The sequence below is a fragment of the Papaver somniferum genome, chromosome 9, assembly GCF_003573695.1.
Source record: "Papaver somniferum cultivar HN1 chromosome 9, ASM357369v1, whole genome shotgun sequence".
Classification (NCBI taxonomy): domain Eukaryota; kingdom Viridiplantae; phylum Streptophyta; class Magnoliopsida; order Ranunculales; family Papaveraceae; genus Papaver; species Papaver somniferum.
In genome coordinates, this window is record NC_039366.1 from 65,464,231 (window position 1) to 65,477,532 (window position 13,302).

General features: G+C 36.8%; 1 protein-coding gene across 2 annotated transcripts; it reads left to right on the forward strand.

Moving 5' to 3' along the window:
* The first annotated feature begins 4,766 nt into the window (after positions 1-4,766).
* On the forward strand, positions 4,767-6,971 carry LOC113309215. 2 transcript variants are annotated; one of them, XM_026557624.1, is made up of 3 exons: positions 4,767-4,819; positions 5,592-5,655; positions 5,735-6,971. In XM_026557624.1, the coding sequence occupies exon 3, from the start codon at positions 5,818-5,820 to the stop codon at positions 6,505-6,507; it is 690 nt and encodes a 229-aa protein (XP_026413409.1). In that variant the 5' UTR covers positions 4,767-4,819; positions 5,592-5,655; positions 5,735-5,817; the 3' UTR covers positions 6,508-6,971. The 2 variants fall into 2 exon arrangements, with proteins under 2 accessions (XP_026413409.1, XP_026413410.1); XM_026557625.1 differs by having other exon boundaries at positions 4,816-4,934.
* The last annotated feature ends 6,331 nt before the right edge of the window (positions 6,972-13,302 follow it).

Below are 13,302 nucleotides of genomic sequence, written 5' to 3' on the forward strand. Positions count from 1 at the left end.
CTCTCTAACTAGTTCGATTGAAGTCAAGTGAACTAGTTATGATGAATGAGGAACCAGGTCAATATGAGAAGCTCATATGGTTGCCTTTTGGTTACTATGTTGAACCAACATAAGTGTACACATTTGGGCCGGTTTTCACGAACCTTGAAAACGTTCACAACAAGTGTGTTTGACAAGATTTGTTTTTTGATATAACGGTTGAGAAATATTAGCTTGAATCTAAATCAGGTCTCATCTAACGGTGAATAGAGTTTGCTTAATATCTAAGCAAAAACCCTGATTTGAAAGTCTATATATAGGAGGCATCTAGCTAGAGCAAAACTTAATCCCCACACGTCTGTGTGATACTAGTGCACTCGCTAGAGTCGATCTCCATTAACCCTTGAGTTTCTTCTTCAAATTCGGGTTAACGACTTAAAGACTTCATTGGGATTGTGAAGCCAGACCAATACTATTTTTATCATAGTTGTGTGATCTGATCTTACTTTTCTATCATACGAGTACAATCGATTTGATTGGCTTCAGAACTTGTTTCTCCGATAGGTAAGATAAAGAAGTCACGAACATCTTCGTCTCACTGTTCGTGATTCCTTGATAATCCGCTTGTGTATTCAAGAAGGATTGTTAAGAGGTAATCAATTGATCAAGGATGTTCTTCGGGAATATAAGACCGTATTGATTGATTGGTTTCTGCTTACCTTGGTTATTATCAGAAAACGGAACAAAACCTATGGTTTATCTGTGGGAGACAGATTTATCCTTTTGATAGACATTTCTGTGTGAGACAGATTTGTTTATTATTAAAGCCTGCGATTTTGGGTCGTAGCAACTCTTTGTTGTGGGTGAGATCAGCAAAGGGAATCAAGTACGTAGTATCCTTCTGGGATCAGAGACGTAGAGATGCAACTGTACCTTGTATCAGTGGGAGACTGATAGGGGTTCAACTGTAGTCTAGTCCAAAGTTAATTGGTAGTAGGCTAGTGTCTGTAGCGGCTTAATACAGTGTGTATCTAATCTGGACTAGGTCCCGGGGTTTTTCTGCATTTGCGGTTTCCTCGTTAACAAAATTTCTGGTGTCTGTGTTATTTCTTTTCCGCATTATATTTTATATAATTGAAATAATACAGGTTGTGCGTTTAAGCTTAATCAATTAGAGATCCAAGCTTGTGATTGTTGATCTCATTGATTAACACTTGGATATTGGTTTTTGATACCGTGCAAGTTATTCCTTGTGTTTGATTATAAAGACTCGCTATTGTTTTAGCTTGAGTATTAATCAAAACAAGTGAGAGATATTAACTCCTTGAGATACTTTATTCTAGATTGAGTCTGACTGTCTAGTTGATTCTCTAGCAAAGTATTTCGGAGTTAGTCCATACAGGTTTCTAATCGAAATATTGGGTGGTGTTGTTAGACCCCCGCTTTTTCACAACTTACCCTTGTCCGCAAAAGGGTTTAAAGTCGTGATGGCTATGGCCGATGCACCTTACATGCATCTCTGGCTTCCGAATCTTGACCAAGCATAAGGCATGCTTTGACTTGAACATAGGCCATTGAAGGCTTAATTCCATCTCCCTTAGGATCATGCAAGCTCCGCTACTTGCATACCGATACGAGTTACTTTCCTGGACATGTCCAATGCAATATTGGTACATGCCTACGTCGAACGGCTTGATAGGGAGTATGACTAGCCTCATCAAGTATGGCCACAATCATCTCTTACGTCGAGCTACCTAGCTTAGATGATATGAGGGGCCAACGTGCTGGAACGGCAATGTTGCAACTCATTACGGCTGCCTACGTACCCTTCCCTACTCTAAAGGGATCAAGCACAGACCGTAGTTCATTATCGAAGGGACAAGCAACTTAAACTAACTAGTTTGCTAGGTCGTGGCCAAGCAATAGTGGTAATGGCCTGGTCCGTATATGTCGTTCTGTCAAATACATCCAAGTGATGCATCATCGAGTCCGTGGAATGGCATAGTGATGCCTCAACGTCATATGCTCTATTCGTAAGGCTACGCAACTTAGAATGAGCCTTAGGCATCATTCATAGCGTTCCGGCTAAGTTGTGAAGCTTACTTGGTACATGGCACGCATATGTACCTTCAACCAACTACCCCTCCCTATATATGTTAATTTGACATTTTTACAACTCAAATTGGGGGAAGAAAAATCATTCATCAACTCCCCAGGCCATGATGACTACACCTTACCATTCTCGCCAACTGCGATGTACGTCCGTAATGGCTGTACATTCAGTTCTGGCTCACATGCCAGTTCCCATGCCCGGCCAGGATGGCTGAACACTTCATGAGCCAAACCCGATGAAGGGTCGTGATGGTTGTATTTCCGGCTTTGGCCCGTAGGCCACTCCTATGCCCAGCCGTGATGGATGTACATTACCAACCCGATGTTCAGCCATGTTGGCTGTCGACTGCCAACTCGATGTCCATCCATGTTGGCTGTACATTTTCCACCTGATGTCCATCCATGTTGGTTGTACATATTCAAGACCATCTACCCAACTGGCGTAATGCATCATTTGATGCCAGATTGGCTCTTGGCCAATGTAGCCTCCAACTAATGCTATATTGGCCTTAGCCAATATGCATACGCGATGTGCCTTACTTGGCACCGGATATTGGCCCTGGGCCAAATGCATCTCACCTACGACGAAAGCTTTGGATGAAGCTTCTTTTAGCGTGCGTCATGCTAAAAACACGGGGTGTTACATATCTCGTCATCCGAATATGGGTAGGATTTTTACAGTTTCTTAACCATCACGCCGTTTTTGTTTTTCTCGCGCGTAACGACACGTCTTCAATTCTCCAACCTTTATGACCTTCTGACTCTTCATACGGTTACTCAGGGTATAATGTATTTTCCTCGACCCTAGGGAATGTTGTATTTCATTAACTTTTATTCTCCTTCGTTTCGACTCTTCTTTTTCACTGTAATTCCGCTGCAAGTTACGTCTCTCTATTATCTTTTTCATGTCAGTCAGTAGAACTGTTTCTCATCATATTGCCACATCTTCATGGTAAGGTTTTCCTTTCTTTTTAATCCTTCATACATTTCCGCTTCGATTCTTGTTCAAATTTTCCAAAATGAATTTTTTTGATTTTGATCTCCGGTCTTATGAATCCGAACAAATTTTCCAAAGATGTAATCTTTCTTTGATTTTGCCAAAGAACTTGGTAAGTGAGGTTTCAAACTTACTATTCCTAATAGTTCTGCTAAAGGTCGGCCTTCCGATCCCTTTGTATGATTTGGCAGATCCTGTAACACCCCGGAATTCGTACCAAGGCTAGACCCGATCCGTGCTGAATGCGTTATGGATCAGAACGAGACTGATGCATATATCTATTTTATTGTCCATAAGACCAAGTTTTGGGGTTTCTTAACAAAATTATAGTCTTCCCGTTAACAATTCATGTTGCATGTGTTATTCTTTTCGGCATAATATTGTTTTGTGTTTATAATTGGAATATCACAAGTGGTACGTATTTAAACTTAGATGGTATTAACTCAACTATAAAGAACCTAGAAGACTCGTTGTTGTTGAATTCGTGTTTTGAAATATAAATTAAAAAAAACTTTTTCTTGTTGGGAAATATAGTTCAGGTATATACTAGGTTTATCTTGTTAATATAATCTTATGTTATATACAGTTTCCCAACCAAACGTATAGATTGTAGAATAATTATCCATATAGATATCCAAACAAAAAAATCGGTGATGTATTAGTTACCTCCGCCTTTTCAGTTCGATTTGGGAGGATCCATCCAACATTTTTGGTGTTTTCCCAAATCTCCATCCTTGAGAACAAGGATGCCGTGAAGGAGAGAAAAATCTAATATACTTTGGGGTGCCCCCATCTCATATCTGTTTCAGCTAGCCCTTACAGCGTGTTTTTTTCGAGAAATTACACTCCTTGAAATCCAATTTCTAGGGAATGCGTCCAATTCCTTGAACCAAACGGTGCAAATGAACTCCATGTAATTGCGAATTTTAAATTCTAAGAATCCAATTCCCTCCAAAATGATAGTTTTCCATTGAATTGGTCCAATGATATAATGAAATTGGATTCCGGGGTAAAAACAAAGATAGTTGAATTACCTCATCCGAACATGAAAATTTTGGATTTGAATCAAATTCCTTGGAATCAGATTACCCCATAATTGAATTCCTAGGATTCTAATTCCCCAAACCGACCAAGCTATTAGTTTAATTTTTTGTCCTGTAATAACTTAGAAAACTTTTTTTTTCCATATTTCGGCTATTTGGAGAGGAGAGCCGGTAAGATTATGACAGATGTAGGAAAATCTTATATGTTTTATCCCTAGTTAGCAATTCGGAATACGGAGAGAAGTTCGGGACAGTATACGCTTGGGAATTATATGGATTCGCGGATAGGTCGAATTCGATCAAAAAATTGGCCTATGGTTCGTAGTTCGGGGTATAGTTCAGAACCGATACGAAATGTGAGTTCAGCGCTCAAAACTATAAAAAATAATATTTTAGCATAAATATATATATAAACCACATACAAATATGGCTTGAAATTGAATATATCAACGGTATCCGATGAATAATCAACATCCAGCTCATGGCTCATTAGTTGGAATTCATCTGTCTAAACAACTCAGTCAGGGGTCGAGGGTTCGAACCCCGCCTCCTTATATTCGCCTCGCCGATTTACTAACTAGTGTTTTAGTGTTGGCTTCTAGCCTATATAAATAGAACAGATCCTGTTCAAGTGCCTTCTCCTAAGAAGCGCCGCTGCTCCAAGTACCCTACCCTTCTCCTATCAATGGTAAGAAATCTCAAGATCTGTGTATACTTTCTATAATTTGTGGATTCTTTCTATAATGAAATCTCAAGATCTGTGTATACTTTCTATAATGTACCCTACCCTTCTCCTATCAATGGTAAGAAATCTCAAGATCTGTGTATACTTTCTATAATTTGTGTGTTCTCTCTATAATGAAATCTCAAGATCTGTGTATACTTTCCATAATTTGTGTTTCTAAATTGAGTGATTTAGTTGTCGTATGGAGATTTAAGTGTTTTTCTCTGTATTTGCAAGATATGTGTATACTTTCTATAATTTGTGTTTCTAAATTAAGTGTTTTTCTCTGTATTTGCAAGATAAGATTGATGTCGATTTGTTGGCTGAGCTTGTTTTGTATATGAGGTTTATTGTCTAAACAAGCTCAGCCAAGAACTAATATAGTAGTGATTTAGTTGTCATATTAACTTTTATGTTCCTATATAAGGATTAAAAGCCTAGGCCACTGGTGGAGAAAGCTTTCCAACTTGATGATACTGGTTGTAATAAATTTCAACATAGTTTAGGAACTTATTTGAATTTTGACAGGGTGATGTCGATTTCATCTGTGATAGTTCTTGGCTGAGCTTGTTTTGTATATGAGGTTTATTGTCTAGGGTTGATTTGTAATGGTGAAACTGAATACTTTCTGCAGCTTTGTTAATTTACTGATGTGGCATGATTTCAGCTTCGCATTTGGCATTACTTTATGGATTTCTCTGTTAGTGTTTTTTATGGATTTCTCTGTTTGATGCAGGCTGCTCCATGGGTTGATGCTGCATATATGGCTGTGATAGACAGACACCCACCTATATGTTTAGGTAATCCATTAACTTTTACTAGCTGCCTGTTTGATTACTCAGTTTATGTCATAATAACCTGAACAATTTTGTTGTCCAGGTTACGCAGATTCTCAACGTAAAGCATGACGTAGATTCTCAACGGGTCCATGCTGCTATAAATGCGGGTCCATGCTGTTATAAATGCATCGCGTACTAAAGGATGACGTAGATTCTCAACGTCATCCTTTAGTACGCGACGCATTTATAGCAGCATGGACCCGCTTGCCTCATGACCAGTTGTATATCCCTAGATGGTATCGTTATACACAACCGAACAACTATAAGCACAGGTTAGATAAGTCTCTTCATGTTTGGACTCACCCACAAGTTCTTCGTGGCATCCAATTATTGAACTGGGTTCCTCCTGCACAAGGCTTTTGTCAAGTAGCCACAGATGGGGCGAGTAGTAAAGGTAAGGCGACAGCAAGTTATGGTGGAGTGTTGAGGTTTGCTGATGGTCTGATTATGGCTTACGTATATGGGGGATATGTTTTTCTAGATTCACCTGAACTCCAAGAGTTGTTAGGAGTCATGTATGGGTTGGAACTTGCTAAAAAATGTGTAGTAAGGAATGTAGAACTTATTATGGATTCTCTTAAGGCGCCACGCTATATCGAAGACGGCACGAATCCACCTTATCCAACCCTTCTTCCTGTTCCACTTCCTATACAGGTTGAGGTTGATGCTGTTGGTTTCACCGATGTAAGTTCACAAAGGAGTGCTCGGTTTCAAGCGTCAGATATATCTTCTGTTAAGAAAAGCAACCAGACGCAGTTGTGGATATATAATGAAAAGATTAGAGTTCTTGGTGTAATTAGAAGGTTAGTTTGACTTCTTCAAAACCGGCGGAAGGCAAATTGAGATGGCACAACGTCTGCGAGAGCAGAATTTCTTGGCAGACTGTACGACTAGAGTATGTGAACTTCCCACAGTGGGACCTGTGTACGTATTCAGTAATGACCGTATGCCCGATATTGTGATTCCTTACTGCTTCCATAACATCGCAGAGCGTGATCGCCTTCAATTGGAACCTTATATAAGGGTTGATCCTAGTCGTTTCCGACCATAGAATAATTGAATGAATGTGTGGAATGATGGATGATGGTGGAAAGGGAGATAAAGAGGATATCTTTCCTTGAATGTTTGTACCTGAGTTTAAACTTCCTTTTGATCTGTTATAAGTCTACTTCCTTTTGATCTGTTGTACAACAGATAGATGTTTAGTTGTGAATGTTTAGATGTTTTGGTACTTGGTTCTCTCTTTAATCTAAGACTTTGAAAGTTTATTTCTGCTACTTCCTATTCATTTATACTTCCTAGTTTATATCTTGTATACTTAGTATCTTGGTTGTTATCTTATAGAAGTGGTTTTCTGGTTTAGCTGCATTGTGGTTATAGCAGGGAATGTAAAAGCTTCTGTTAAATTGGACAGTATGCTAGGCCGACAACCAACACAAGGTTCATGGCAGTGGCTATCACTGCTATCTCAGCTGCTGCCCTGGTAGTAGCATTTACGAGCTTCAAGTTTCTTATGAAATGTAATTCCTGCCATGAGTAATTCCTCGATTTTTCTCCCCCATCAGAGCCATCATTGAACTTCCTTAGGTTCTTGCTTGAAATTTTCTGACACAAGGCATATACTTCATCCCTAATTTGGACCAATACTATCCAAGGGCAAGTCCATTGGAGTAAAATATCATCTTTGCGGTGATGGACCAAAAAATGCTACTAGTTCCACAACTTTGGGAAGTCCAGATGCAACCCTAAATTACCTATTTGTCCTTAACTGAAAATCGGGTTTATTCGTAACTCCAGTAAATTTCCTAGAAAACTAAGGGCAGCAACAAATTTGACTTCGTTTTCTGTTCACTTCTCCTCGGAGAATCTTAATTGAACAGAAATGACTGAACAAAATCAATTATTACTCCACATCGATCGACAACCTCATTAGGGCTTTTTCTCAATTTCACTTGAACAGATTATCGGGTTACCATCACATCTTTGTTTGGTTTGAATTCAACACCAAACAATATCAGACCCATTAGAAACCACATCCCGCGATTGGAGCTCAAATTCCCCAATTTCTATCTCCATCAAACCGGAATTGACAGCATCGGATCGTTTTTTATTCACTTCTTCGTCTCAAAACACATCCAACCCCAATTTCAACAATTCAAACTTCAAATTATTTTCAATCTTTTATCAGAAATGGCAAAGTTAATGTGCCAAGAAAATGCCATTTTAGCAAGAAACATTCTATTCTCAATATATGAGGATCTTTCCTCTTTTTCGAAAAAAAATAAAAATAAATTCTCAACAGCTAGAAAAAAAAGAAAAGAAAACAATTTAGCAATCCAAACAGTTAATGGTCGTAAATATTTATGTCTTGCCCCAACTGTTACTAGCACTAATTTCTATTTGGCATAATCTATATTTGCAAATTAATAGATCTTATCACTGATTGTTTAATTATCTCTTACTCTCTTGCAGCTTAACATATTTTTCTCTCACATTTGTGATGAAGGTTTGAAATTAATTGAGTTTAGACTTTAGAAGAACAATAAACTTCAATGGAAAGAAAATAACAATGTGGCAAGAAAAAAAAAAAAAAAACTAGCAACTGTGCATGGTGGTAGGGGTAAAGAAAGAATAAGGAAGAGCCGGTATGAGATTGCAAAGGTAGGTGGTGGTGGTGTTTTCCCCCGACCCCTGTGTAGAAATTACGAGTAGAAGAATAAAATTTGTGGTGGACCTGTCACCTGTGTAAGTAGCTTCTCAAACACGTGGTTTGCAGCATGCGTAAAATTTTAACAACTGTAACTCAACAGGCAAATTTTAGAATTGAGACGTTCAAGTATTGGTACTCCAATGTAGGAGACGGTGAACTGTTTGACAAGTTTTTTCCACACTAAATTGTTCTCTTTTACCAATATTCCCTGTTAATCCCCACATCCCACTAAATTTTTACTCATCGGGATAATTGTATTGAGCCTTTAGTCATGGTTGTAACTCCACGGAGACTGTTTGCCTTACGAAGGCAAAGTTACAATATTTATTCTTTGTATTTTTCCCATGTGTGCGCCTATATTACGTAAAACAAGAAAAATCATTCCATTATCTAAAAAACTAAATGCATGTCATTATCCAAAAAAGATACGATACGGTATTGTAAGGTTTTTAAAACGTGAAGCGAAGCGAAGCGTAAATCGTTTTTTAATTTTAAAAAGGGAAGCGTGTGTTGTATCGTGAAGCGTCGCTTCATAATTGATGATTGAAGTGCTCATAAATAATAATCAGTGGCGGAACTAGGAACCTAATGAAAGGCTGACTTGGCTATTTTTTAGCCTGGCTTAAGCCTAAGTTTAGGACATAGTTACCAAGTCCAATTAAAATAGGTAGTAAAAAGAAATATGTTTTTGCACTTTTAGGGGTGGCTTGAGCCAGGTAAAGCCTGCTCTTACTTCCGCCCCTCATAATAATAGTTGCTCCAAGTTAGTTGGGAAATGTAAATTTATTAAGATAATATTCGTATAAATAAACCTTGCTTGATTGGGGTATATCCAAATTAATTGGGGTATACCCAATAAGACAAAAGATGATCATTTTGAAGTGAAGCCACCCCTTAACCTTGTATTTTCTAAATGACTAATACGCCCTTATTTAATTAACACTAAAAATTCTGATTAGCTTAATTAATTGAGTTTAGATTGATTAATTAAGTAGATTAAAACTTATGAATTTAAGTTATCAAATTTTGCTTTTGATTGAATTTATGTGGGAAGATTTTTGATGAAAAAAATTTGTTTTGAGAATTTTTTTTGCAACGAAAATGAAAACATACTACCCAAACACTTCTAAAAAGGGGATTGCAAAGCTGATGTGTGAAATCATACTCAAAATTAAAGAAGAAATCAACACTTTCAGTTCTGAAACTATGAAAAGTCGGCAGGGTCGACGATAAAGAACATGTCGACTATATCTGGCCGGCAAGGTCTACGGATGAAGAACATGCCGGCAACTTATGGCCGGCAAGGTCGGTGAATGAAGAAGATGCCGGCTCTATTATTTTTGACACACAGGAGACTGTTGTAAATGTTTCACTAGTCGGCATCTTATTGATTTTTTACCTTGTCGGCTACCTTATAGTCGGCAAGATCGACAAAACATACCTTGCCGACTATAGAATTTTTGACGTACAGAGAAAGGTGTTACAAATGCATAATGAGTCGGCAAAGGTTTTAATTTCATAACCTTGCCGACTAAACTATAGTCGGCAAGGTATAAGGATGAATACCGTGCGGACCCTGTAAATGCTTATTTCATAAACAAAACTCTTTGAAAAGTCGGCATGCTATTCATCTTATAACCTTGCCGACTACAAATAATATATGAAAGTCGGCATGTTGTTCATCCTATAAGCTTGCCGACTAAAAATAAATATGAAAATTCGGCATGTTATTCATCCTATAACCTTGCCGACTATGTAACTGCAATTCAACAAGTTCGAATTTTCTGATCTAATTTGTCATTCAAATAACAAAACAAAGTACTAGAATGAGTTTGAAAGGATTAATTGACAAAACCCGTATGATCTAAATTTTCACTTCTTTTTTCTTGATTTTTTTTTTTTGATTTTGATTTTTGATTTTTTTTCCAGATTTCGTAGTTAAGAGTTTAAGAAAAGATTTTGAAATTTTTTTGGTTTTGATTTTAGTCGGCTTGGATTTTTTAGGGCAATTTAGTCTTTTAACATCTTTTAGACACTCCTTAGCACACTAGGTTGGATGGGATTAAAATGGGTATACTCCAATTAGTATGGGTATATCCCAATCAAGCCTGGTAAATTAAACACAAATTCAATTCTCATAAAAAATGTAGTTGTTGCTCGGTGGTTTAGGTGAGAATAAGAGAGTAGAAGGTGTTGGGTTCGAGTCCCACCGTCAGAAATTTTGATTAAAATTTTTGTTGGGTTCGAATCCCACCCTCAGAAATTCAATTTAAAATTTTCTTGTTTTCCTATTAAAAATTTTGAGTGGGAAAATTTAAATTTGGGCGGGAAGTATGTGAAGCGCATAAAGCTAATTCAAATTTTCTTATTTTTTATTAAACTTTTTGAGCGGGAAAATTTAAATTTGGGAGGGAAGTATGTGAAGCGCATAAATTAGAGAATCTAACGCTTCACAGAAGATTCGCTTCACCATTTCGAGTCGAAGCGTTTTAGAACATTTTGGAGCGAAGCGTGAAGCGTACGCTTTTAAAAATCATGTTGTATTGAATTACAAAGCGGAGACTAGATGTCTTACGAAGGAAAAGTTACAATATTTATTTATTTATTTTTCACAGGGTGTGACTATATTATGTAAAATAAAATAAAAAATGCATTCAACTATCCAAAAAAATAACTGCATAGCATCATCCAAAAAAATAAAAAATGCATATTATGAATACAAAGCTTAATTTGTTTTGGAAGGGGATGGCAAGCGCATCGCGCATGCGGTTAAACTAGGTGTAAAAATGCCTAGTTCCATATTAAATTTGGGATATATCAAAAACGTGGGTCAATATATGATTTGTAGATGTATTGATTTAGATCTCCATAGTGGAAAATCTCTCCAGAAGTCTCTAACTATCCATATCTATAGGGATTCTCAATTGTTGTTGATTATACATCCCTACCTCCAATTTTCATCCAATAAAACTGTAAAAAGGAAATATGCACGAGCATGAACAAAGGTAACTCAAAGGGACGCCCTATTAGTGCAAGGAAAAATTTAAATAAACCAAGAAGAATGGGAGGATTAGGTTTTAAAAACACTAGATTCAATGAAGCACTTCTAACTAAGTTGCCGTAGCGAATGCTTAACGGAAAAAAAATCCAAATGGGTTCAGTTTTTTCAAATTAGATATTTTAGAAATAATGATCCTTTAGTTGGATACTTTAAGAAAAAGGATACTTGGATCTGGCAAGGAATTCAAAGGGGTTTAAAATGGATCAAAAGATTTCACATTTGGGAGGTTGGGGTGTTTCTGATTTTATAGATAAACATAATAGAAGCTGGAGAACAGTTAAGCTACAACAATTATTTACTAGCGATCAGATTAATCAAATTCAAGACATAAGAATTCCTCCTCAACCAGCTAATGACAGACACAGATACTCTCTTACTAAATTTGTAGAATTTACAGTAAACTCTACATACAATTCTATCTTACAACAAAACACATCTCAGGTGGTTACTACTCAACAAGAAAGAATGTAACTTATGATTTGGCATATAATTGTTCCTTTCAAGTGTCAAATGTCCATCTGTAAAATTTTAAGAGATATTTTACCTTGCAATGCGATTTCAGAGGATTGCCAAATTGTTATTCTAAATTGTGTGATGTGTAATAACAGTTTGGAATCAAAAGATCACCTTATGCTTCATTGCCCCTATGCTAGAGCCATCTGGTTTGGTGTTTCAAATATTATTCTTCAAGAAGCTTATCGACATCACTCTCTTCAAGATTGGATTTTATCTTGGACAAATAGAGAAAACTCCGTCTCCATTGCTAGAAAAGAATTGATCAATTTAGTTGTAATAGTTATATGACTCATTTGGAAGAGTAGATGTGTTGGAGTATTTGAAAACTAGCATCAACATCATAGAGCCATCATTAAGCAAGTTTTTACATTCTACTATGAGAATCATATTTGCATTCATGCTAGATCTAGTATTCCTTTTACTAATCCTAGAATAAAAACTAGTAGTCATTGGATGCCCCCACCTTCTGCATGGTTAAAGCTAAATTTTGATGTTTCTATTCTTCATAACACTAACAAACCTGGTATGTTTATTGTTGTTCGTAATCATTAAGGATATTTCTTGGAAGCCATGGCCTTCACAATGAGAACACGAAATGTGGATCAGGATGAAGCTCTAGCTTTGGTAACGGCTGTAAGATGGGTACAGAACAAGGGTTTCAGTCATCTTATTTTGGAAGGGGATAACAAAACTATCATGGAAGCAGCGCAAAGAAAAAAAAAAGGAAAGTGTTAGATGGGAAGATCAGTCTCTGTTATTTGAATCTTTGAGTTTGCTTAGAAGTTTTTCTGAAGTAAGAGTCCAGTTTGATCTTAAACATTGTAATAAAGTTGATGCATTGGCAAAGCATGCTAGAGTAAAGGATTGCGGGGAAGTGTGGTATTCTGACCCACATGATGTTCTTTTTCCATTCATTCTGAGAGATAAGACTGCAATGGTTATTAGAAATGAGGATGAGCAATATGTCTGTCTGTATTAAAGTGTAATGTGTGTTTTTATTAGTGTGAGAAATCTATCTGTATTAGACTGTAGTACGTGTGTTTTAAAATGTAATTTGTTGTAAATGTTTCTCTGCTTTTCAATAAAACTTTATGTTTCTTCAAAAAAAAAAGTAGGGACTGGACCACAGAAACCACGCTGAAGGTAAGCATATAAGTATGTCACATAGAATGAGTTTGTTAAACATTAGGTGAAGAAGAATCAATGAATGCATTTGTTAAAATTCAGGTTGATCATGCATGAACAATGAAATTGGATAATACTTCTTCCTATAAGAAAAAAACATCTCCTATAATAACGGAGTTTATAAAAAAGATACTAC

Bases quoted from the DNA above. Each gene is read 5' to 3' on its own strand.
- LOC113309215 (XM_026557624.1), top strand. From the start codon at position 5,818: ATGCATCGCGTACTAAAGGATGACGTAGATTCTCAACGTCATCCTTTA.